Here is a 26,381-nt window from a genome sequence, read left to right on the forward strand (position 1 = left end):
GTTACTGTTTATAATGAGTCTTCCATTCAGAAAAAATGTGGCAAATCTCAGTTACACTATCCTCGTAGCAGTTTAAAAAAAGACTTTAAGAAGTACCAGCACATGCTAAGGATGCCGGCACTTTTTTTTATAACAATAAAAGATTGATTGGATTGCAGAAGAAACCCGAGCATAGCCATAGATGAACTTGTCCTATGAGTGGTTCATGAAAGAACAGGAAGGAAGGAAGTGACTGAATTTGAACAAACAACCCCAAACATATTTAACAAACAAAATTAAGGGTAGGTTCAAGCACTTCATGAAGCTGAAAATTACTCTTTTTCTTTTTCTTAACCCTTTAAATGTTACATCTATGACAAATGTAAACACATGTTAAGGTGTTATTATTTATACTGAGTCTCACATTCAGAAAATAGACTTTGAAGAGAGACTAAATGAGGCGGCAGCATGTCAAGAGGGATGGTATCATGTGCTGCATGAAATAAAAAAGACAGGCAGTGTGTTTCCCTGGCCACACATCAGGTTATCTCAGATGACATGCAAGGTGTGCAGAAAAAGTCCCTGTCATATTTGGTTGGGTGTTAAACTTAAACAGTGACCTATAAACGTGGGAAATCACAAACCGCCCACCACAAACATTAATGTGTCAACCTGGGGAGCCATACGACAAATGTATGTCTTTTCGCGTCACTGAAATGCCACAATTTTCGCCTTCCATTCAACATCTTAACGATTTGTTGTTTAATTTTTTTACTTTTATTCTCATCTTAGGCAACCTGAGGGTGACCATTTGTCTGGCATTAAAGTTATACTATATGAAACTGCATTTTGGTTTCATCCATCGAATGAAAGTTTCACACCACTCTATATGTGGTGCTTCAGTTTCATTCCATATGCAATACATGTTGTTGTCCACAAGTGGAGCCACCTACACCACAGCTTTCTTCCTCCTCTCTGTCTAACCACAACTCTCTCTACAGAGTTAAGAAAAAAAACTCCATCTCATCCTCACTATAAGCCAATGTCAAAGGGAAAACCCTGTCAACCTGACATGTCTCTTAGAGAGAAGCAGCAGATGAATTTGGACACTGAGAGTGCAACACACACTGGGTGAGTCAGGACTTAGTGATTTAATTTGGTTACTTTCTTAAACGTGTGTCAAATTGTTTGTATTTAATTCCTGTTTTCCTGTTTCTAAGAATACTATACTTTCTCATGTTTTTATGTTTATGTTTTTTCACTGGTGTGTGATTAAGGTAATTGCTGCTGAGGGAAAAGTGTTGCTCAAAGTCCCAAACTGTGCAAGTGCTGTATGTGTAGATAGGGGATGGCCAATTTTTAAAAAGGAGTTTTTACAAACAGATCAAGCCATCATTTTAGTGGGTTCCTCTGTGTTAGTATCTAGCAGGAATAATAACATGTTTTGATACAACTGAACACAATACATAATGACATTTTGAGTTTTCAGACATATTCATAACATTTCCATAGTCTGTGGTTGAAAATCAACTGTACCCTTCATATAAAATTTAATGAGACTTGTTGGGATGTTGCTTGGATTTATTCACTGACTGGCATTTTGAGTAATTAACCTAAAGTGCTCAACTTTTTATGGGATAGTCAGCACATAAATTAGGATGTAATGTAGAATCAGATACTTCAAGAATCCAGTAAATACAGTTACCTTAAATATAATGATACACTGAGTGATTAACTTACTGCTGATCTTTACTTGCTGTACCAAGTGAACTGTGTTACGCCTACTTACATACACCACATACACTGGAATGCAAAGCAGACCAGTATACAAAGAATGCTGCTGGAAATTACCTCTAGACTCTCTTCTCACATTCATGTTTAAAGGTCTGAAGTTTGGCTAACAACCATTTGACCTATAGTTGGTGGCCAGAAGTGTGTTAGCAATCACTGGTTAGTTTCAGTCTGTGTCACTGCAAATAAACAGCAAAAATCACAAAGTGTTCATGACCATGGTGGTGTCTGTGCTGGACCAAAAGCACTCCCACTGAGGTAAAATCCCAGAGAGGCAGCAGCACAGTGGCAGTGAGCTGAGGGTACATGTACCCAGAGTGAACTGTATGCAATGCAGACACTCTGAGAAGTTTAAAGGGGAAATCTGTCTCTGGTGGAACTGCTAACAAGGTTGGAAACCACTGGTTTACTCTTTAATATTGTGTCATGTTTGCTTTATACTTTTAGCCTGGTACATTTTCTGTGTAGTCTGGTTTGGTTATACTTCTTGAGTCTCACATAAAAAGAGTGGTAAAAGGTCTACAAACTATTTTGTTGTTATTTTATGAGTTTTGACCATTATTCTTCTGAGACCTGATGAAGTGGCATAGAGACTCTGTCTTCCACAAATAGTTTAAAAAATGTGATCAAACTAGGGATTTCTCTGCAACTCACCTAACTGCCTCCGCCTGTTGCCCTAACGGCAGTGGTGGAAGAAGTATTTAGATCCTTTACTGAAGCAGATGCACCAATTACCAAGTACTACAATGAAAAAAAAAGTTAATTACAAGTATAAAATTCAAGTACAAAGGTGTCACCAGTAAAATATACTTTTGTTTAGTCCAGTGGGTCTGAAACTAGGCTCACAAGATAATCTGAGAAGTTGTGAGATGATTAATAAAGGAACAAAAAACAAAGCGCTACTACTTGTTATAACTAAGTTGTATTCATTTTTTTTTATAGAAATGGTCAAACAGTTATTTGTCATATTGTTGTTATATAAATGTAGTGCGGTAAGAGGTACAATGTTAGCCCCTGAAATGTGGTGTGGTAGAAGCAGCATAAAATGGAAATACTCAGGTAACAAATACCTCAAAATTGTAAACGGTATCTGAATAAATGTACTTATTTACTTTATGCCACTGTCAAAGCCATATGAAACATCAGAAACAAAAATGGTGAGTACAGTGTCATCATAACTGAATGGAATCATGCTCAACACTACAAAATGAGGACTAGCTTATTAAAAAGGTCAGTTTGGTATTCCATGACGTCTCCAGGTTATCAGCTACACTCAATACAATCTTAAACATCTAACAAAACCAACATGTGCGTGTGTGTGTCTGTGTTTGACAGAATGGAGGGTCAGTCAAGGTGCTCTCATAAGTACCTGCTGCTGCAGGTGTGGTGTGGTCTCCTCACCGTGGCCATGGTGGTTATGGCTGCATTTCTCACTTCAATCAAATCAAAGTCAACTGAGGTCAGTGCACCTGCTACAAAGGAAAATTACAGTTACACATTCACTTTCACTGCTCAGGTGGCTGCTTTAAGTGTCAGCTGTCACCTGCTCTAGTGACTATATGGTGACTTGATGACTGAATACTAAAGTAGTTGGAACTGTTTTGGTTTTCTACATTAAGACTCTTTGTTATTTCTCATGTAGCTGGTACATGTCACATGTATGAACATGTGAGGTCGGAATTGTGCCATCCTATGTGAAATCATGTCTCACGTGTGTTTGTAAAATTCCACTTGCATAATTCTCATGATGTCACTTAAAAGCTGGAAGTCGTAAAAATGATATTACATGAAAAAATGAAAAGCTTTTTGAAGTGCTGTCTCGAAGCGGCTCCAGCCTCATCGCTGTCTTTATTTTAACAAGATTTTCTTCAGAAGTTAAGATTGTTACTGAAAGTCAGTGCCTCTAGGTGGCAGCAGCATCACGACGGACAGGATCTGGCTTCTGGATGAGAGCCATATTTGAAATAAAGACACTCAAAGGTGCCTCGGTGTGACAATATGTGAACGCTTGAAGGGTGGATACAAAAACAGAACCTGTAGAGCATAATGTAACTCATAACAAACATGAACACAAACTACAACTCTTTGTGACTTTTTGATACGCAAGATTACTGTACAGGCATCTCAGATAAGTCAGAGGGTTGATGATTATGATGCAATGCTTTGTTTTGTTTTCTGTCTTTTCAAGGATGAAGTCCCGACACTGAAGCCAGACCATGTCAGTCCAACATGTACGTGAACCGGATGTCACATATTGCTGTGATCACTTCAAAAGTCACCTTTTAAAAAGAATATGAGCATTTTAGTAAAAACCTGAAAATACATCACATTTACATGAATAAAGCTGGATTTCACTTAATTCTTTTCTTTTGCAGTCAACACTTTGGCAGCTCCTTTGAAGTCAGCAAGTAAGTTACAATGTACTTTTTATTGTCAATGTCTAAAGTTTACCAAACTTTTATAAAGGTTTAATACAAGCTGAAAGATGCTAAATGGAGAACCCACAGTATAATGTGATGTGTACAGTTGCTTCTTCAGCAGATAACCTTCTAAATGATATTGCTTTTCAGGATCCTCTCTCTCATACATCCAGCTAATCAAGTGTGAGTACACTTCCTCCTCTGATCAATGTTCAGATTTATTTTCATCACTTCTTCGTATGTGGTAAATTTATGTGCTTGGATGATTATGACTTTCTAAAAAACGTTGTCATATTCTTGGTATATAGAGCATGTGTCTAAGTTTCAAGGCTGTATTTTTTTATTTTAACTTGAGGGCAAAACTAAAATGTCAAGGAATTAGGGCTTTGCACTTATATTTTAAAATCGTTCGTGTCAAGCTGACATATTTCTAGCGTTAGCGCGGAAACATTATATACAACATATCACATTTTTCTAACATGTCATCTGTCAGTGTCAGGTTTTGGTGTCACTTTCTAAGACTCAAAGAGTGAGAAACTCTTTCTAGAGCTGCTTTCCAGAGACAGAAATGAGGCTTAGCTGCCCAACGAAGTTTCAACTGACCGATGTATTTTGAGAGTAGAGACTCTCACTTTTTACTGATTTCTTTTGCTTTCATTACACCTCTACAGTATAAAATACTGCAGTCAAATTCAACGCCTACAGATGTCAAGTGCAACAAGCTCAGACATGCTCTCTGGGTAATACTGGTGCTGAGTAATACTGAGACACGTAGGAAGTCTTTAAATGACAATGATGAAGGCACAGCAGGTTGAAGAGGAGTGGGTGCAGCAGCTAGTAAATAACAACAAAATAACTCCCAATCTGAATTCCCCAACTGATACACTTAAAGTGAGAAATTCAGATTGACTGAAACAGATCTCACTGGGTTTATTTGAGTTCCCACAAGATTCATTATTAAGCTATAAACCTATTTTTTCCAATCACACTCTTGTTATGAGCTATTGGGTGCCACACAAACAGTTTTTTTCTTTTCACATGAGAGATCCCTATATTTCTGTTTTTTATTTTTCCCACCAATCTAAACCACTATTTAAACTGAGAAAGACTTATAGCACTATCATGTTTCCACTCTCATGCGCTGTGTCCCTCCCACCACTCTGCCTTTTTCTGTGTGAAGTGGGTTTCGAGAACCACAACAATCCTGCAGCAGAGCTATAACGTGGGACGTACCAGCTTAAGGTATAATTACAGCCCACGACAACAAACATCGTCAGGCGTTGGTTAGTCTGCCGACTGGAAGGAAATTAGCTATTAATTGGAAGATCAACTCTGACTTAGTTTAACTGATGTCTTTATACAGCTTGTGATGATAGTTTGGTTGAGAATGTTTCTAATAGTCCAGCCCAGAAATGAAAGGAATATCAAGTTTTTATTCATATTTTTTTGAATTTGTTAGTTTCTGACAGCAAAAATCAGACTTCAAGGGTTTTTTAAATTACTGTTACTAAAGATGGTTTTAGTTACACGTCTCTTTTCATGGGCAAGAACAATTTGTAAAACTCAAGAAATAAAACTAAAACTAGTTTAAATTCACATAAACAATTTACAGTCATGTAAAAACAATAAAACGTGGGAAGGAGTTGCACCACCTGAAGTTTCATGCGTGAGCTGGTAACGTTTTAATATTTGAGTGGCTGAAGAAAAGTTTGTTGGATCTCCTGCAGCTCTGCACGATAACGTTTGGCAAGAATCACCTGAATGTCCCTCCTGCTCCCTCTACCTGGGCAACAACTCTATCCACTGCAAGGAAAACAGCTTCTACCTCATCTATGCCCAGGTCACCTTCACCAAACACCAAAGTAAGAATCCAGCCAAATCTGTGATTCTGAGGAGAGATGCCACGTTCGGTAAAAGTGTGATGAAACTGGTTGAGGGGACCTTCCCAAGCACAACAGAGGGCTCTGTGTGGGTGGCCAAGATTGTCAGCCTCACAGAGGGAGACAGCATCAGCTTACATATCACAGATGATTTTCTAAAAGACAGCACATTCTGGGGTGCCTATAAGCTCCAGTAGTACTGCAGACCTCGAGGATTTTTTTTTCTATTCAAGAGAAAATTATTTGTGGTTGAACTGGTTAGTGGGGGCTATACTAGTATGTTTAAACAAAAGCTGTTCATCATAAGTAGTTTTTTTATCTTTCAATATTTCGTGCCAGATAAGTAACTGATGATTTTATGCTAAAACATACTCAAAACGGGGATCCTGTGATGTTCAGCAATTACGGAATTGAATCTTATCTTTGCAGGGTAGTAAAGCCTTTTAATCATCTCTGTGGCCAACATGGAACACTAAAATGCTATAAAGCTCCATCAGGCAGGGTACAGAAGTTTTTTTTACTCAAAACTTTGTTATAAAAGGTCACATCTTCATTTCCTATTGACTTTGGACAAAAATATATTGGCAAAACAACATACCGCATCAGTCCAACTGTGTGCTGTTTGCTGACCTTGTAATTTTTTAAGCTAACTGACTGTCTGGGGCATCATTTTTTTTTTTTTTTTTTGGGTCACTGCTGTTTGTTTAATTTATGAAATGGGATATAATATTGTTGTGGTTTGATTTCCGAGGGGGTGGGGAGTAATAAAAAATGCACTATTTCAAAGACTTTTTATTTGTACTGTGAGCTGCATGGCACACCACATGGTGGGGCCACCTCCCTACTTTACACGTATGAGTGCACTGGATGCTGCATATCCAGTCTGTTACCCACTGACTACCATTGTCATACATCACATTAGAAAGCTAACAAACAAAAGACATTCCACTGATGTCTGAGAAACCTCAACAGTGTCATTAAACACCCTTGCCAACAAAAAATGTGGTGTTACTCATCCTACTGGCCTGAGGCTGTACACACACATTATGCAGTACAGAATAACTGTGGTTATGTTCAATTAGACTGTGTTGAACAAGCTACAGGTGCAAAACAGGAAGCCACATATTTGTTGCAACATCAGTCATACTGCTTCCCCTTTATAACACATCAACAGACATATTTGAAAGCGAAACACTCATCACACTCCTTAGAGGCAGTTTGGTTCCTCGCAAGCAATAGGAGCTAATACTGTTCTCAGAATCCATGTTAAACGCACAAAGCCGGTTATAGATAGCTGCTAAAGTGTACTTTTCAGTCAGTATGTCTGTCTTTGGCAGTGGGGTCCTGCAACTATATTCTAATTAAGCTGCTGATTTGTTGCTGCATCAAATGAACAACAGCAATTTCTTGTATATTTACTGGATTGGAACCAGCCTAATTGTGTTTCATCTGCTGAACAAGAGTAATCAGTCCAGCGAACATTAAGACCCTGCTTTGAAACAGTTCATAAGCGGATTTAAATTATTAAATTTGTGTTTAATGCAAGCAAATATATGAACATTTGTATTTCTATACATGAGAAAGCCCTGATTGAACCAGACTAAGGCCACTGATAAAAGAGAAAAATATATATCTATCAGGGGGCAAAAATGGCCTGATCCTTCCTAGCCAAAAACAAAATATCTTCCTTGGGAAATTCCACTTTTGTACAATGTAAACAAAAACCAGAGATTACAGTGCCACTGATCACGGCAGAGAAAATGGTGGAGGTGACATCATAGCTGGTATGATAGGTGGACAAGCTCTACGAGTTTCCCTCTATCCGCCATTGTTGTGGTGACTTTATTTTCTGATACTGCCCCCACCATCACGCACCAAATTGTATCTCACATACATGTAAAGTTCATTTCTGAAGACATGCACAACCAATGTGTCAAAGGAGGACAGGACACATGACACAAAGACATAAGTTCATGAGTACACAAATACACCCTCACACCAATACACACACAAGGCCCAGCAGCTGCCCTTCACTGTATCAGTGCTCACACTACCTTTGTACACGTGAGCCCTCTTAATATCAGGATTTAGAGAAAGCAGGCAGCATGACATCACCTCAAACAGGTACCAGAGGGTGCCAACTTCCTCATACATTCTCTGAAACACTTTTGTTCTCTCATGCCATTGTAGTTATGTAGGCTTTGCTTGTGAGGCTTTTCATTTCTGATGGCTTCTTAGTCGGGCCATGGAATCAAACATTAAAGGACCCGAGGACAAAATAAAATATAAGGAAACGAGTTAGGGCACTCCTGATGGTAATGTGGCGGAGATAAACATTAAGAATTCAATTAGGTAATGGCATGTGAGGTGTGTCAGACAAAACATTTCTTCAGTTAATTCCAGGAGGTTGGAAAGCAATCTATTTACTATCATGCTTAAAATACAGGCCACCTTTGGTGTGTAACAAATAACCACACTTTCTCTGATAGTCTCTTTTTCTAGCCATTTTTATTTATTTTTACCATTACAGCCACTTTAACTCTTCAACTACTCCAAAAGTAGCTCAGTGAAGAAATGCTTCAATAGCGTTTACTTAAAATTTCAAAAGTAGAAATACTCCTTACATACCGGTGAACTTTATTATATTACTTAATTACTGACAAAATGAATGTGGCAGCAGCATTTTAATTTTGTAACTGGTCAAGATGGAGACAATTTTAGCTGCTTTACATACTGCTGGGTCATTTAATTTATAACAACGCACCATACTTTAAAAGCTCATTATGTTTTGCTGTAAAATTATGTACCTCAGTACTTGAGGAAATGTAGTTAGCTACATTCTTACCACTGCTGCTATGTTTGCATTGATACCCAGTGTGTCATTGCTGTACTGCTTCAAGGTAATGTATGTGTATGTGAATGCACGTAAAAGTCTTTTTTAGATAGCTAAAATTACTTTATTAATCCCACGGGGAAATTACAGTTTTACAGCAATCAAGTCACATGATCACAAGAAAGATGTAGGCACAAAACAAATACAATTACAAAGTCAAATTATGTTTTACAAGTTTTACTTGATACGTCAGCCACAATTCCTGCACCATGCAGAACACCGTTAGATGATCAATAGCTCTTTTTTATGTTTTTATTGAATGTAATACAAAAAAGGGGGAAAAACGTCCATCCTCACTTCCTCTGTCTTGTCAATGATGATGAGTCATGTGATTTTAAGTCATGTTGACAGGATGTACTATTTTTTGATTTGTTTAATTATAGCTTTAGTCACATGCGGGTTCTCATGTTGAATCAATTGTTTATCATGTGGTAGTGTTAACTGTCTGAGAACAAATACCAGTGCCTGTACTAGTGGCTTTTTTTTTTTTTTTGCATGATGCTGTAGTTGCCGGGGTTCCAGAGAGATGAAGGAGGAAGAAACGGGGATAAAGTTACTCATTTCAGTCACTGCCTCATGTGCAATAACAAAATCAACAAACTCTGTTGTGACTCTCCAATAAAAAAAGGTCAAAGCGTGTGCAGGAAATGATCGCCTTTAAATTAGAGAAGTGGACCTAGGACTAAAATGTGAAATTTGAATCCCCAGCAAATGGGAAAATCTGAATACAATACTGTCTGCTTCCCTCTAAGACACAAAGCACCTCCAACTTCTGCTAAAAGGCCAACACTAGATGTGAAACTGAGGAGGAGCCTGCATGCTCTACAAGTTGTCAAAGGTCAAAGAAAGTAAACTGTCTTAGTCACATCTTTTCAAACACTACATCTGATAAAATTGGAACTGAAACCATCTCATATAGTCTGGACAGATTTTATCAGCAGTGACGGTAGTCTGTATGTCACTGGGTTTCTAATGGGTTTTGACTGGATGCTCTGCTCTCGGATCAATGCTTTATATCAGTAATGGATTACATGACTGTGAGTAATGTGAAAAGGGTCGATTGTAGCGTCTGACCCACAGAGAATTATCATACGTTCCCCTCAGCCTTGCAAAGGAGCCAATGGTAAAAGCATCTGTTTTTATTGCAATGTAGTCAATCCGGTTTACCTACTCCATAAACAACTGATCAGTCTCACATTATTCCAAGATTCGAGTTTCCTAACCCAAAACTACATTGTTGTGCCCCATCAGTGGTGAGTGTCCATTGTCATTTTGGGAACATAACGCACATATTTTTTATGCTCTTCAGCAATATGCAAGTTTGAGAGATTTTACTGTATCTGCACTGTAGCATATCATAACTGTGAAATACATTACACCAGAATCACCTCATAGGTTCTACAGAATATCTGAGCTGTTAAGGCCATTTTCCCCCCAAAATGTCAGGAATGTTCTTACTCCCTTGTTCCCAATGGTCTTATTTTCTTTCATTATACACAGATCTAAGTACAGCTGGAACCGGTGTTTTATTGATACATGATTCATACAACAAAATTACTCTGTAAATCACAGGCTGTATTATAAAACGTTAACGTTTTCTTTGTTTGTGTTACATCCCCTAACTTTCTCGTTTGGATATATTCTTACCACTCTCATTGGCATCCTTTCCAGCTTCTGCAGGCAGCTGTTTCTTCTGCAAGAAGTCTGATAAACCCACTGTTTGCTACCTGCCCAGCAACAAACAGTGGGAGACTCTCAATGGCCGGCCGCGTCCTGCAAAGCGAGAGTAAAGTATGACATTATGAATATTCATGCAAGTCTGGTTATTCTTTGTGAACCATATAAGAATCCCTTTGAAATAAGTTCATCTTCGGTTTCTGTATTAAAGCTCTGTCTGAAATGTTTAAGTCTGTCACCCAGTGTTCACATTGGAATGACAAAAGGCAGCTCAGCTGTCATAAAAGTAGCCCAATTTTTCATTTAGGTTAGTTTTATTATAGGACTGGTATATAAGCAAAATAAATAAATAAACAATTGGTGCAAAATGGCTTCCGGTTTTCTGTTTATCAGGATACTTAAGACAATGAGAAACGCAGAGCATTTTTTTTAGATAATGTTGCATTAAATGCCAAAAGTTTGCACTCATATGAACAAATGTAAGCTTTTTCAAGTCTTTCATGGCACAGCTATGACAAAACATTTAGTTGACAACAGAGCCTGTACGTAAATAAATAAACAAAACAAACAAAAGGTGTCATTGCGCCTCACCTTCCAGGCCTCAGCTGTCAGACGGAGTTATAGAGGGAGTGTTGTCAACTTGGTGGATTTGCGCTGGATTTGATGGCTTTTAAAACCTTTTTGTCTCTTTTTTTATTCGATAAAGCGCCGGCGACTGAACTCGCCCACAACCGGCAGAGACTCCTGGATTCACCGTGTTCAGTGTCCTGGGGTAGGGGCGGTAGCGCTTTCAGTCCACCAATCAGCAGCCAGAAAGTAGGCGAATCACCTGTAAGTGTGCCTTAAGGACCAATCACTGAGCCCCGCTGTTTGTCCGGTCAACATCCACCACAGTATCTGGACCCTCGCTGTTCATGATAGCTCCTCAGTCTGTACAACAGCCCACATTAAAAGTTTAATGCATGATGATGTGATGATGGCAGCTTGAAAAGTAATTATAGCTAATGATAAAGATAGTTGTCCGTCAGTTAAGTCTAACTGAGGACTTCCCTAAGGAGTTGGTGGAGATCAATTTAGAGCTAAAAGAAGAGTGAATATTGGACTTAGACTTGTCATGTAGCATGCACCCAAATAAATGGTAACATTGCTTTGTGTGTGTTGGATGTGTAAACAGGCAAGTGTTTACAAACAACTTTATAGCTGATGGTATGTATATATGTATGTATATCGGTGTTGTGTTCACAGCTCCATACACTGCCTGCAGGAGACCAAACTAATTAATCAAATTCTAGTTTAATGTACTCCACTGATCCATGCCTGTGAAAGGATAATTCTGTTTTATTGCAACTTATGTTTTAACTTCAGTTTTGGCCACTGTTTCCATTGGTTATGATTAGGTTGTACTCACCAAAGTTGAGATCTGGGCATCCAACAACATCACTAAAGAAAGTCCAGCAGGGGCAAGATGATCAGATGAGTTTGAAACACGTAAACAGATTAATCAGACTTTTTTTTTTAACCTTTTTTTAACCTTTTTTTTTTTTTTTTTTGGAGGTCAAAAGAAAGCAGGCATGTCCAAAATGTTATCAGTCACTATCTTCAACAGAAAAACTGTGCATGCACAACTACAGATAGCACTGTGGGTGAAAGTTGAAACAGGAAGTCAGTCTGTGGCAGATACCAACTCTGATATTTGTGACATTTACAGTTTACAAATGGGTGGTCATTTTTCCATTCACCTTAATTTTCTCTTCTAAATAAGTTTATCTGGCCTGTGCCAGTTTAATAAAGAATAAAGCCAACAAGAAAAATGATACAGGCGCCCATAAAAAGGCACAAATTCTCAGCATTTCTCTTTGTGATATAAACATACAGAGAGAGAGAGACAGACATATAAAGCGCTGCTACTAAAAAAATTAAAACATGCTCTTCCTATTCACCGTTAAATAGACTTCTTTAAACAGACTTCAGAGGGTTAAGCCTCTGACCACTTGAAATACTTACATTTCTTTTCAGCAATGTTTCCATGTTCCCTGACCTCAGAAATGTTGAGCACTGTTTTTATTACTGATATGATTGATGGCATAAACTACAATAATAAGACCCAAACTGTTGTAAATCTGAAATATCCTTTAAAAGTACAGTGGAACAATCTCTGGTTTTTGATGTATCACACATGCGGTTGTGTGTTTACTGTGAAATCTGTTGACAAACTCTACACTAAGACAAATTTGTGTATATTCAGGCATATTTTTGTAAATTCTCCCACTGAAACTCAACAGCACAGCTGATGTGGAAGTTCATGTTAACCTCAGGCTGCATTCATCATGTGCTGTGGATTTTCTAACCTCCACTACCTGTCCTTTCCCCAGCATTTTCTCCAGCTAAATCCAAAAAATGTATTTCTTAACACTTCATTAAATTGATTTCTTGCCCCTGTAAACATGACCCTTTGACACTGGTAGCAGCGAATTTCATGGCTATGGCTAAGTTCTACCTAACCTAGGCGAATGGTTTCCGTTTGATCTTATGACAGATATAATAGGAAAATGAGAAGGTAAACCACCTAGTAGTACAGTAGGTTAAGCGTAATTTCTTGGAGGTATGATGGAGATTTGTAGGCCACCAGACTATACAGTCTGGTGGCAGCGGAAGCCAACTTGCATTTGTGGTTAAACCTCATTCTGGCCTAGTTTATTCCCTTACACATCAACAGCTCCCTCTGAGCCCACACACATTTACACTGTAGAAGGAATGATGAGAAGGAAACCAAAACCTTGTGATGTGGACTTTTTGTTTCTTCAAGAACTTGCACCTGCAACTGTGTCACCAGACAAATCTGAAAATGGAGCTCATCAAGATAACAGCTTGGTCCCTTACAATAGCTTTCCTCCTTCTCTTCCTCTATCCTTGGTCTCCCACCGTCAGTCAACCCTTCTTCCGCCCATCCTTTCCTTCCTGCCCTGAGGCAATCTTTGTCAGCATTGTGGCTGAGCTCCACTGCGTGATGGCCACACAATCCTGGGATTTCATGATGCAATCCATGAGCAAAATCAGCAAAGAACAAAAGAAGGCTTTTTCAAAGTGGGGAGTTACATGTGGGGAATGTGTCACCATAAGACGACGAGAGGGCTGATAAAGATTCCGGCACACAGGGAAGTTAAAAGGGCACATAGATGTGAATGCTCAAACTGAGGAGGTTTAGTTTCCCGTGTTACAATTCCCCCACTTCATGAAAAGAGGGATTTTTCTCATGGAGGAATCCAGTGGGAGTTTGTGAGGTACATTTCACAGATAACCTCTGACTGGGGAAAATGCAGGTCTTTTTTTCTTGGAAAGGTTGAGCATGTTGTACAGTGTGATAAAAACTGCAAATTGCAAAATTTACAAAAGTATCAGAGTCCATATTGTCCTTGGGTTTCTTCAGATCCAGACATGTAACAACCTCCTCAATTTCTTTCATTTTTTGGGAAGGTTTTCTGGGGATCTTTTACTATGTCCATTCATTGTTTAAGAACTTTTTTTTCGCAGGCAGCCAGGAAAATTTTTATAGAGATATAGATCACCTCTTAAAACCACATCTGTTATCAGTTCATCAGAGACGGTGGCCTTTGGGAATTACCTCACCTGAAATATCTGTACAAGATACATTCTCCCACAATATGATAACCTTTCCATGTTTAGCATTTATATGCTCACACAATCTCCAAGTGAGGTGTACTGAAAAAGGGAAGTATAATTTCCTGCTATTTGTAGATGTATGTTTTTTCTCCTCGGATATTTAGCACTAAATGTAGCTTGTATTCTTGTTTTTCTTTGTCACATCGAGATAGAACGTCGGTATGGATCTGACAGCAATGTCGTGGTTGTTTTCTAAGTGATAGAGTTGGGGAATCTAAGCCATATATGAGCTTCCTGTACAGTCTGAGCACACCGGATATGATAACCAAGAACATCATCCGGCGAATCTTCATATGAATAATCTAGAGGTGGTGGGTGAGTGAGCAGGAGGAACTGTAATGAGGCAACGTGTAAATTGGTTTGTGTGTGAGAGTCATGTGGGTGCGTATGGGGATGGTGAGGATGATATCATCCTGCAACATCTCGCGGTCGGTTTGTGTTTGCATGTTGGAATAAAACCGTCATGGTCAGACCTGGGAGTGTAATTTCAACTCTGATTTCACACATAACGACACACACACTTAAAACTACAACATTAGTATTCAGCGTTACGGCACTTGAATCCTGACAGGTTTCTAAGATACACAAACACACAATTCACTCAAAGCCACATTGCAGGGGGAGGGCCAGAGGGATGGCCAGGAAATCTGATTGTTGCCTCCTTGGGGGTCCCCCCCTCTACCAAAGTCAGAGAATGGTAGGCAGTTGACTTCTTAGTATGATAAATGATACCAGATGAAAGCAACTACAAACAAACAAAGAAAGGACCACAAACACCAGAAAACCTATACGAAACGCAAAACCACCACAGTGAGAAAAAAAGGACCTCGAAGAGACAAAAAACGACAAACAGGAACAAAACGGCAAAACAAAGAGGCAATAAAAACAGCCATAAAGATCAAAACGACAAAAAAGACACAAAAATAACCACAAAGTGACACAGAATGTTTGGCATTAATATAATACACTGAATAAACCATGCAATCATTTAAAACATTTTACTCGCTTTACAAATGTGCCTGCCCCCCACCCCCACCCCACCCACTCAAAAGTTTCTACACCCTGGCCGAACAACCAAGAAACAGTAATACACAAGGGAGACTTAATGAGAGAGATTCACAAGTAATGCTAAAAAAATGACTGCCACATGAAAACAGAACTTTCATTGGACATTTCAGGCATGTGGGATAAAAAGCCCAGACCATGTTGTGTCTCAAACCCAAAAAGTCAGATGAGAAAGTGAAATGGGGAAACTGAGACTGAGCTAATCGTCACTAAGCAGAACTGTAAAAACCTGTTTGTTGAGTGGTTTGGACTGAGTTACATCATCCCCCAGTTCTGAAACAGAAAGACGAGGGCTGCCAAGTTTTTCTCAATTTTCTCTTTTGGGACTGAAGTAGATTTCAAAAATAAAAATGTATTTCTAAGTATACACACTATGTCACGCGGAAAAAGAGAAAGTCTCCCAAAAAAAAACCCCACAATGTGATGGGGCATTTTAGAGAAAAACACAATCAATCACAGTGCGGTACAAGTGTTTTAATATAGCGATTTATTAAACTTGTAACTTGTGCTTTTGATTGAGCACATGTTGTTTTTCACACTTGTGTTTTTAGATATCTTGTCATACGGTAACTCTTTACTGTGCATACATTTTCATTAAGATTTCTTGAGACAGCTATCATTGAGTTAACAGTTTAGGTATTTGACTGTGCATTTCTGTTTGTTAAGATAAGAATTAAAATAGCTTCAGCACTTTCCTTTAATTGCGCTTATTCGATTTTAAAGGTTTATAATAAACTATAATGCAGCTGTGAGCAGATATAAGAGCTTGTTAATCAGTCTGTTGACAACTATGACTACTCCTGTGGGCAGGCTGCTGTATGAACAAATGATGAACACGAACCAGTAAAACACAATAACAAATGTTTGCACATTAATAGACACTTAAAATAGCTTTATGGTTATCTGTGCTTGACTGTTCACCTCAGCAGTTACAAAGCTTACATTTTGTGGGTGGGTCCAGTCAGCAGTGAACATGTGTTTATGTCTGTTTGTGACTTTGTGTTTGTCTCAATATGTGCGCAGTGTGTGTGTGTGTGTGTGTGTGTGTGTATTACAACACTGTGTAATTTTTTAAAACCTGAAAGTAGAGACCAACCACTTTCCCATCCTGAAACCACGACTCCCATTGGGTTCCACTCTCTGGTAAAACTCCACTAAAAATTCTGTGACTTCTCTTTCCCCGCTCGGCCGCGGCTCTTTTCTCTCCATGGCCCAGGTCGCTCTGCTGCTGCCTGCTGCACTGTCTCCACTTACAGAGTGACATCACTGGAGTTTCCCTTCTGCTGAAGCAGCTGCGGCAGCATAAATACTACAAGCTCTTTGGCACAAGTTCATTCTAACACAAAAGCAACACAAAGAGAGAAGTATCACCACTGAGCACTGGAAGCACTTGAAGACACAGACACAGCATCCAGCCAAGTATTTAGTTTGTAGATTGTCCTTAACAGCAAGCCGTAACGTCTCTGACATAAGAGTTGTGCACAGTGTGATGGAATACACAACTGCACCGGGCGACCTGGAGATGGGTCCTACGGAGAGGACCGTTGTTTTGGTGGAAAAGAAGTCATCTACAGAGTGGATATGGAAGGTGTTCGGTGTTCTTCTCATTGCGGCCCTTTGTGTAGGAGGCATCCTGCTGTTTGCTTGGTACTGGAATGGCCGAGAAATGACGGTAAGGATGGTCTCTCTTTCAATTTGATATGACATCTTCAAGAAATGAAATGCCCATGTTAGTGTCTCTAATCAATCTATTTTTCCCCTCCATACAGACACAATTAGGCCGAACAGAAACATTAATCAAGAACGACTCTGCTGAGGAAACAGGTGATTATATGGATGGTTGCTCATTTAAAAAATTCTGAGGGGTTTTGTGGGATATATTTAAGTCTTTGTGGGTTTTTTGAGACAAGCTCACATTTGTCCTCCTCTCCTCAGATCCCCACTACACGCTGAAGCGAATCAGCAGCAAAGCCAAGGCAGCCATCCATTTAGAAGGTGAGTCATTGCCTACCTTGGGTTGGTTCTCAATAAACAATGGGCTCATGAGCTTGGCTTCCCAAAGAGTCTTTCAGACTCTTTCTTCCACTTGTGCGATATTTGTTACTTTCATTGAGAAGTATGTTAGCCAGGAGCACTACAAGGAACTTGTTGCATAAGTTATTCATTGACTTCATCCCACTTTCCTAACATCATACCTGTTAATTATTCGCTCCTGTGTTTAAGACCCAGCAGAGAAGAACTCAGGTGTTTTCAGGGCTGTAATGGTGCTTCTTCTTCTCCATTTTCCAGGTAGCTACGAAGACGAGAGCTTGGAAAAACAACTGGAATGGAAGGATGGTCAAGGCCAGGCATTCGCTCAGGGCGGCTTCCAGCTGGTAAACAACCAGATTGTTATCCCACGAACTGGCCTTTACTTCGTCTACAGCCAGGCGTCGTTCAGAGTCTCCTGCAGTGATGGCAACGAGGAGGGAGCAGGAAGACACTTCACACCTCTCAGCCACAGGATCTGGCGGTTCTCAGACTCCGTTGGCAGGAAGGTATCTCTGATGAGTGCGGTGAGGTCGGCGTGCCAAACCACTGCTCAGGAGGGCAGCTACAGAGATGGACAGGGCTGGTACAACGCCATTTACCTGGGTGCAGTGTTTCAGCTGTATAGAGGAGACAAGCTGTGGACAGAAACCAACCAGCTATCAGAGCTAGAGACTGATGCAGGCAAGACTTTCTTTGGTGTGTTTGCACTTTGAAAAGACTGTTGTGATATTGATAGAGAAGAGCTATGCACAGTGCCATGAGGATTGGCTATTTTTAACAATTTTTTTTTTTTTTTTTTTTTTTTTAGTATTATGTAATTTTTATTACTATTCATCTTCATGGTGATATAGAAATGTTGAAATCTCAATGGAGATAAAACTTGTGCTGATTTTTTAAAATCCTATGAACTGTAACAGTTTGAAACATTATTTCTATTTTAGGCACTTTTGTACATTATTTATGCTGACCTGAGATTGTAGTAGGCTACATGTTCTCTGCTGTACCGGATGACGACACAGCTCTTCACTGCAGAGTTAAGGTTCAAGGATCATGAGGATTGTGTACGTACTTGTTATCATCCCATACTATTGCAGTCTTTATATATTTATTTGTATTTATTTATATTTAAAATGTTGGGGTTAGGTTTCAAAGATTATATTTATGTACTTTCTATGCACTTAAACTTTATTAAAAAGCAAAAAAAATCACAATTTCGTGTCAGTTCAAAGTATGATCTAATTTCATCACTGAAATACCTGATAGAAAGTTGCTGCTGAGTTGGCAAACAGTTCCAGCCAGCCAGGGCAGTAGCTCACGCACACACACAAACACACGCACACGCACACGCACACACACACACTACAGTAGACTTGGTCTACTACTTGGCAAAAGCTGCTATGAAATTCCTCCACAGCCAGCAAATACTTCCTTTGTTAGATCAGACAACACAAGGGGAATTTCCTGCTTTTTTGAGTCTCACTGAATGCTGTGTCAGGTGGAGGCCCACAGAAGCCTCAGCCCAGAGCGGGTTTTCCCCACCGACACCCCCCCATCCCACCCTCACACACTCACTCACACGCGCCTGCGCACGCACTCACACACACACACACACACCTACACACCTTTCAGCCTCCCCCCTCCTCCACACCACCAACCATTTTCAGCATATTACCACATACCTCATCTGCAGTCAGCTGGAAAGCATACATTGTGTGTATGTGTGTGTGTTTGTGTGTTGTGGGGTCATGGGACTACAGCATAGCTGGTTTTCTGACTGTCATCATCTAAAATTACACATTATACAATTATCTGATTGTACTGTACTTGGGAGCAATTTGTTTACTTTGCTCTCATTTAATTACAAACATCCACTTATTGTCTCAGTAATGAAGTTCCCACCGGCCTTTGCAGCTGGATATATTGTGTTGAAAACCACTTCCCACTTTTATCTAATGACCTCCTTTTCAGAGTTTATTTGCTCTTGGACTCCCGTGGGTCAACTTGGTGAAAACTATTAAGTTTCACTGGCAAATATACTCAACCTGACAGAGTTAATTGCTTGAAAGGTCATCGTGAGTCAGAAAAGCAATAAATAACTGCTGACATCTAGTGGATGACGTAAATAAGCTCAGCTATGTAATCCACAGGATCTTAAGACTTTTGTTTTTACATTAGGGAGCTGTTCGACAAAAGGTTCATGTTTCTAAAAAGATAAAACCTGGAAAATACATTGTGAAACTGTGCTTTTATTTTACAAATAGGATTTAGCTGAGTTGAAATAAAGATCCACTAGTAATCCACTAATAATTTCAAACTTTCAGATAATTACAGAATCGGGGCTGTGTTTGGGGAATTAACTCTTCTAATTAATTACTGTCTTCTTGTTCTACATTTCCAATGATACAAAAGGTATCACTGAAACACAAACATACCATGTGAAAAAACAATTATTTTTATTTATGGTACCCATATATTTGCATACACATACTCTGAAATATATTAACATTTAAGATCTTAGATATAGTGAATACAAATATCCCCAAATCCATGTATATTGTCATATATGTGCGAGATAATAGAACATTTCCTAAATTATTTCTGCATTCATATGTTACACTATCTGATCCATGAACTGCACAGTTAATAAATATGGCCTATTTCATTCATTTATGACTGTCCTTCTCCATACCCTGAGCTAAGATGTATTAGAATAACAGTAACATAAAGTGGAATAACCATAGTTTGTTCAGTTTAAAGTGCACACTGAAGTATATATATATATTTAAAAACATTTGACAAAGTATTGTTTTACCTGCTGATAAAGCTGTTCAGGTATCATTGCTTTATAAAATCTGGAAATAGCTCATGAATGAAATAGTACATCCAGATTAACTGCTGAATAAATACAGTATGTCACATTACTTATATCCCTCTGTGATACATTTACAGTTATTCAAAGGCAAAATGAGAAAGAAAAGTACAAACAAATGAGCGTCCATCCAGATTGTCTGTTATGGGAAAACTTAAAAAAAACAACAACATCCTTTCAAAATAAAAAGGCTCACAATAATGACATGTAACAAATTTCATGTGTATAAAAACTGTGCTTTCTCTGAATATCTACAGAAACAGCCATCACAGAAGCCCCACATCTCGCTGCTGCTGTAGAAATATAAATTGGCTTTTATTTTCAGGAGGCAGAAAGTACAAACTATTCTTCTGTTAAGTTGGAATCTGGAGTTTCATAGTTATAGATTTTTAAGTCCCCTTCAGTTATTACCTACAAAATATAACAATCAGCTGCAGTGACTGTGGCTGCAGCAGTAGCCAGTAACATCTGCATGATACTTGAGGTGCAGGATGTGGGATTTATTTGATGGCTACTACTGTACTTTACTGCTAAAGAGATACAACGCAAATCTCAAAAAATACATTGCAAAACATCATTTTAAATGGCAAAACTATCAAAATTGTCCTCATACATCTGTAAGCTTTTATAATTTTCTCCTGTAAAATGGGTGTAATATTCATCCATCAGCAAAACACTGGGTTTTTAAGATGCAATGCCGTACTTGAAAACACAGTTCTGACAACAAACGTCCATACATGCCAAGCTCCTTGACTCTTCTCAGTTATGGCTATTTAATAATGCACATTATCACTTTTCAGTGAAACCAGAATTCCACACAGTCGAGCTCAGCCGCCCTACAGAGGAAACGTTGGGAAAAAAACTGTACATTGCTTAGTCCCTTTGTAAATTTCAGCTTTCACAACTCTCCGGAAAAGTAAACAAATAATTGAACAACAACTCCATGACGAAACAGGTCAGATATTACAGAACAATATAAATCACTACTGTGCTTGTCTAGTCAACAAACTTTAAAGACAAAAGGTGGAGACGACTTAGCAAAGACACAAACACAAACTTTTCCTTTTAAGATCCTCGATGTGGTTGTCTCCACAACAGAAGGAGATAACGAATGAGGGAGAGGAATGACGAAGAGATCTATCCATTCACTTCACCTTTGAAAAGGACCTTGAGTGCCGTTAGTCTGGAGATGTGCTTGTCGCTGTGTTGACCAGTCACAAGTGCCTTGTTGCTGAGTTGAACACAGTGAGATCAAAACTGTGAGGATGGGTGTTACCTGCATGACTTTCCCCGAAGCTGCCAAGTGTAAAGCGCTCCTGTGTACCTATTTGTGACTCCACGCCGTATTTTAAAACAGTGTCACTACACCGCTGTGCTCATCGCCCCAAACAAGTGAAAGTCACAGTGTCTCCCTGTGTTTTGTGTCCCCTGTGTGCACTGTGTGACTGCCTCCCTCCCGTGATCGCCTATTTATACAGCAGTGGGATCTGGCTGTTGTGACAGTGGTTGCGGCTCATCTTGCTGTCTGCTGGGTAGAGGTTGGAAGAGTTGGAGAAGGAGGGCGGAAGCGAGTGATTGTCTGTGGTGGGGTTGGGGTAGCCTGGCGGTGGAAGCAGAGACTTGGGATCCGGCTGGGACGAGGGCGGGGGGGCGTTGTGGTTCTGGTTCTGGCCTGTGGAGGGTCGGCGGCGGTTACGTAGAGACTGTCGCTCAGCCAGCTGGTTGCGGAGTGCTGATACCCTCTCTTCTTTCTGAAAACATAACGCGAAGAGAGTGTTCAGTCGATGTAAGGCTAACATAGAACTTTAATTCCCCTTATTTAGCATTTCTAAGCAGGAATCAGATATTAAATCTCAGTGTTTTAGACGTTTTAACTGAGTCATAAGATATTTATCCATATCTTACATATTAAAATGTATTAGTTATGCTTTTGTTTAAACATCTTTTTCACAATGTGTATCTTCTTGTATCCACTCATGCAGTCAGATCTCTCATGAACATGAGGTTATAATCCCAGTTACATGACTTAAAAAAGATATTGATGATATTTTTCATATCATCTGTGAGAAGCAGATTAATAAACATTTGTATTTCTGGCTATTGAACCTCTGCTAACACTGTAATTAGCATGCTAAATAGGCTACAGTGTAGATATAAATGTTTATTAATGTATCTGTCAACAGCTATGACCCCTCCCATGGACCCCATAAGTGAAGACTGCTGTATAAAAAGTATAATATACTAAAACACAGCTAAAATGTCATAAAATATGTTCACATTTCCTAATATCTGCTTTTACAACCACATTAAAGAACTGTTTTCCATTAATAACTTATTAAATGTTTATGTAGTGCTCAGAAATCTTAGAAATGAAATGAATAAATCAGCCTGTGCAGTGTGATTACTATCTTCACCTCCTGGATGATCTTTTGTAACTCCCTGTTCTCTCTCTCAAGCTGCCTGGATTTCTCCTCGTCGTTGTTGTTGGTGGAAGAGCCGGTCTTCAGAGTGTCCTGCTGCTCCGACTGCCACTCACCGCGGGTGACGAGGCGCCGCATCTGGACCGCCACAGGAGCAGAAAGTCAATAAAGAACAAAATCAGGCCTGAGAGAGCTCTGCATTGAATGAATAAACCATCTGTTGAGAATGCCTAAGGAGAGCACATTTTTAATATTTGCGACCCTCTTAGCCAAATCTCTCACACTTGTCTGCAGGCTCAATAAGGTTTTCATCACTGAAGTTAATCTAAAGTGATGTTACTTTTATTTTTTTTCTTATTTTGGCGACATCTTTCATGCTCAGCGCTCACTGCTGTGCTGTCTCTGCACTGAGCTCCCAGAAATAGCCTGACAATCAAACAGTGGTGACGATATTGTGATGTTTTTTATTTTTTCCTTGGATTTTCTCTTAATGATTTTCTGTTTGAATTTCTGTAGGTGGCACTCTTTCCTCTGTCTGCACAGTCGTCTACAGCAGCGCTCATGAGCACTACCCAGCTCCTCTTCTATTTATTTCAAACAAATCACTGTAGCTGCAGCCAAGCGTGTAAAATAACTCACTTTGTTTGTTCCAGAACATTTTCTTTTGGAAACCCAAATGTTTCCAGCAGCTACATATGTAAAAACATTATATTAACCACCTTTATTGTAATTTCACAGACACCTTAGTGACAAAATCAAACAACGTATTAAAGATCTGATCATTTAAGTAGCCTTCTTACTTAGTGTCACAACCAGTCCAATGTTGCACTGCACTCAACATCAAAGTTTGTGTGGGTGTCAGACTGAACAATGGGAACTTCCAGAAGTTCATCATTTTCATGCACTGTCTGGTCCTAAAGACACAGAGAATGTGTGGAATGTGTGACCTTTGGACTGTAATTGTCAGTGTGTGCAGCCGTTCCTAAAGGCATCAGTACCTTGGGTACAAAAAGCACAACCAGAGTGATGTAGGCAGAGAAGACTATTGCTAGAGACGCAAAGGCAAAGGAGGCGTCCTGCTGCGAAGACAGGATCATAGTCACTGGAGCCGTGATCAGGCACAGGACCTGCAGGAAGAGAGACACAGAGAAACAGAAAGAAAAAAAGAGAAGTTGAAACAAAGGAGCAGGAAAAGGTAAGAGTGAGTCTTAAGTAAAGAGAAAGAAGGAGGCAGAGGGGAGAGGGTGGAGAATAAAGTAGAGTCGGAAAGTGAGAGAACAAGAGGGGAGGAAAATCGCATCCATAAAAGCATTAGGCATCTGTTTATCATTCCGGGGAGGGCTCCCATGTGAAAACAGCATTAAAAAGTCATGACTGAAGTGACAACAGCGCACTGACAATCATCACATTGTCATCTCATCAGGGCCTGAAGCTCACAGCTTAGCATAGAGGAAGGAGGTCCCTTTACAGACACCATTAACTATTCACCATAAAACTGAAATGTGTATATCATAACATGAAATAATAAAATTAGACTCGCCTCACATCATGGAACCATGTGATGAAATGAGCTCGCAAGCTTCATTTAATTCTGTCATAAATAAACATGAACGATAGATCAATGATAAATCCTCTCCTTGATGGAAGTCCATTTTATTAATTACATATCCACAAAGTTTACAGTTGATAAGTGTTTGGATGCTCATTAGGATGCGTCCTCTTTTATTTATTAATGGGAATCCAAAGGAGGACAGGAAACTTTGTAAAATGGCAGTTTAAAACTTTACAAGAAAAAAATGTTTGCCTGCTTTTGATCAAAACAGAGAAACTCCTCTGGCAGTTAAAGTTTTTCCAGACATTTTACATCAATTTCAAAGTTACCCTGTGTCAGAAGTGTCAGGAAATGGCAGCGAGTGTTTGTCTAAAGTGGCTAAAGTGAACATAATGGCAGCCATTTTGGTGTAAAGTGCATCCAAGGTGGCTTCATTTAAGATGATTCACTTGCTATTAACAGTCACTGAAAAATGTTTATGACTGATGGTTGCGTTTACCACTCTACTTTAGTGCCCAAATGAGAACATTTTTAAACCTACTCTTGCCACAGGGCAAGGTAATAGCTCCATATAAAGCTCTGTGGATGCAGTCTTTGCCATCCACACACAAAGATAATGCATAACGCACACTGTGCACAGAGTTTTTGCCATATATATGCTCGGCGCTAAAGCTAAAGGACAGAGTACTCGGCTACAAACCTAAGGAAAGCTTGAGATGCATGAGATTCCACCACTGTAAAGGTTTTTGATGCACCCTTTCATGTTTTATTGATTTAACATTCATTTCACCAGGAAGTCCCAATGAGAACATTTTTTCATTTTTACAAAAGAGACCCGAGATATGTTACTATCACAGCACCACAGGCACCATAAGCATCAAAATTTATGATTCATATAAGACAGCAGTTTGCACTGGCAGTGTTATGATTTGGACAGAAATGCATCCAGAGATCTGCCTTTTAGAGAATAAAATCTCAAAGCGCACTTGTGGAAAAGCTTGAATATTTCATACATAAGCCTGTTTCTGTGTCTCGTATTGTTCCAACCAATCATTATACCAGCATGTACTTTTCGGTATTTTATACTAGATCATCGATCTGTGATGCTCAGTATGTCCCAAAGGTTGTTTTGAGAGGGAAAGTTGTCAAGTACATTCTGCTGTGCCAACAACAAGATCGCTGCAAAATGGTGAATGTAGAAAACTCTTATTATCTACTCAAATAAGAAAAATACACGACAGAGGTATTGAAAGGAGCATTAAGTTATCTGTGAACTCCATTAACTTCTATAAACAACCTGCAGGAATTGCAACCAGTTGCCCCATGAGAACGAGGCTTTTAAGCCTTTGCTGGTAAAATGTCTTGAAATGCTGGCCAGTTGCCTGTTTTGTTCTTAAATGAGCAGGAAACTGTCTTCTCGAGGCCAGAAATCTCAGCACCACACAAAGTAATCATGGAAGCACTGGCATTGATTAACCCCGCACAGATATACTGCGGTCATTTTGTGCGATGGGGCAATAAAAATCGTACTTATTGCCACCTTAATGTTATTCAGAGTGCTATCGACTGCTCTTTGCAGGGAAAGAGAAACAGCAGAAAGGGGAGCTTAGGTATGACGGCGTCATTTCTTTTTCGGACTCACAGCAACGTTGTAAATAGCCATCCCCACGGCCCGATGGTCATTGATCTTTTCTGTGGAGACAGACTTGGTCTCGTAAGCCAGAAAAATGCCCAGCAGCAGCAGCAGACCCTTGTAGCCATAAACCACACCTGCAGGGAGGGAGAAAACAGTGTAGGTAAAAGAGTGAGTGAGTGAGCGAGTAGCTTTGTGACATGCGTAATGCAATGGAGGATATAATTTAAGTACTCGAGCACCTGAGTATATGCATGTATGTATGTGTGTGTGTACGCATGTGTGTATGCTTACAAATGGGGCCAAATCTTCATCAATTTGAAGAACAAAACGAAATGATGAATAACTACTTGCATAACCAAACTCTAGATAAATGTATGTTATCGGGGTTCAATATTAATACTCTGGCTTTCGGGGTCAAATTTTAGCTTTTCATTCACAATCTGGTTTACAAATCACGTCTGGTTTCAGATTTACAAAGCCTTTGGCT

The 26,381-nt window shown here is 39.4% G+C and overlaps 3 protein-coding genes and 1 long non-coding RNA gene across 5 annotated transcripts in view; 2 read left to right on the plus strand and 2 right to left on the minus strand.

The window, feature by feature from the left end:
• The first annotated feature begins 1,044 nt into the window (after positions 1 to 1,044).
• On the plus strand, positions 1,045 to 6,823 carry LOC121186180. 2 transcript variants are annotated; one of them, XM_041044847.1, is made up of 6 exons: positions 1,045 to 1,110; positions 3,106 to 3,229; positions 3,959 to 4,001; positions 4,146 to 4,178; positions 4,341 to 4,373; positions 5,918 to 6,823. In XM_041044847.1, the coding sequence occupies exons 1-6, from the start codon at positions 1,052 to 1,054 to the stop codon at positions 6,265 to 6,267; spliced, it is 642 nt and encodes a 213-aa protein (XP_040900781.1). In that variant the 5' UTR covers positions 1,045 to 1,051; the 3' UTR covers positions 6,268 to 6,823. The 2 variants fall into 2 exon arrangements, with proteins under 2 accessions (XP_040900781.1, XP_040900782.1); XM_041044848.1 differs by lacking the exon at positions 1,045 to 1,110 and adding an exon at positions 2,075 to 2,160.
• Positions 6,824 to 9,008: 2,185 nt separating this feature from the next.
• Positions 9,009 to 12,203, minus strand: LOC121186205. Its single transcript, XR_005894413.1, has 3 exons — positions 12,049 to 12,203; positions 11,232 to 11,570; positions 9,009 to 10,736 (listed from the first exon to the last, which is right to left on the minus strand). It is a non-coding gene; the product is annotated as an uncharacterized LOC121186205 (long non-coding RNA).
• Positions 12,204 to 16,734: 4,531 nt separating this feature from the next.
• tnfb (tumor necrosis factor b (TNF superfamily, member 2)) lies at positions 16,735 to 18,582 on the plus strand. Its single transcript, XM_041044480.1, has 4 exons — positions 16,735 to 17,058; positions 17,156 to 17,210; positions 17,322 to 17,381; positions 17,676 to 18,582. Exons 1-4 carry the CDS (start codon positions 16,876 to 16,878, stop codon positions 18,128 to 18,130), a joined length of 753 nt encoding a protein of 250 aa, XP_040900414.1. The 5' UTR covers positions 16,735 to 16,875; the 3' UTR covers positions 18,131 to 18,582.
• A 1,214-nt stretch (positions 18,583 to 19,796) lies between these two features.
• The window catches only part of gabbr1a (gamma-aminobutyric acid (GABA) B receptor, 1a), a 61,085-nt gene continuing 54,500 nt past the window's right edge, over positions 19,797 to 26,381 (minus strand). Inside the window, exons 21-24 of the mRNA XM_041045356.1 lie at positions 25,901 to 26,028; positions 23,705 to 23,833; positions 22,701 to 22,844; positions 19,797 to 22,037 (exon numbers count right to left, since the gene is read on the minus strand). Coding sequence (XP_040901290.1) covers positions 21,753 to 22,037; positions 22,701 to 22,844; positions 23,705 to 23,833; positions 25,901 to 26,028 — 686 coding nt within the window. The 3' untranslated portion in view covers positions 19,797 to 21,752. The remainder of the gene's footprint in view (positions 22,038 to 22,700; positions 22,845 to 23,704; positions 23,834 to 25,900; positions 26,029 to 26,381) is intronic.

Source organism: Toxotes jaculatrix, chromosome 8 (genome assembly GCF_017976425.1).
Source record: "Toxotes jaculatrix isolate fToxJac2 chromosome 8, fToxJac2.pri, whole genome shotgun sequence".
NCBI classification, from domain to species: Eukaryota; Metazoa; Chordata; class Actinopteri; family Toxotidae; genus Toxotes; species Toxotes jaculatrix.

Bases quoted from the DNA above. Each gene is read 5' to 3' on its own strand.
- LOC121186180 (XM_041044847.1), top strand. From the start codon at position 1,052: ATGTCTCTTAGAGAGAAGCAGCAGATGAATTTGGACACTGAGAGTGCA. The intron at 4,002-4,145 runs GTACGTGAACCG...TTTCTTTTGCAG, and splicing joins AGACCATGTCAGTCCAACAT to TCAACACTTTGGCAGCTCCT. The intron at 4,179-4,340 runs GTAAGTTACAAT...ATTGCTTTTCAG, and splicing joins AGCTCCTTTGAAGTCAGCAA to GATCCTCTCTCTCATACATC.
- tnfb (XM_041044480.1), top strand. From the start codon at position 16,876: ATGGAATACACAACTGCACCGGGCGACCTGGAGATGGGTCCTACGGAG. The intron at 17,059-17,155 runs GTAAGGATGGTC...CCCTCCATACAG, and splicing joins GGAATGGCCGAGAAATGACG to ACACAATTAGGCCGAACAGA. The intron at 17,382-17,675 runs GTGAGTCATTGC...TCCATTTTCCAG, and splicing joins GGCAGCCATCCATTTAGAAG to GTAGCTACGAAGACGAGAGC.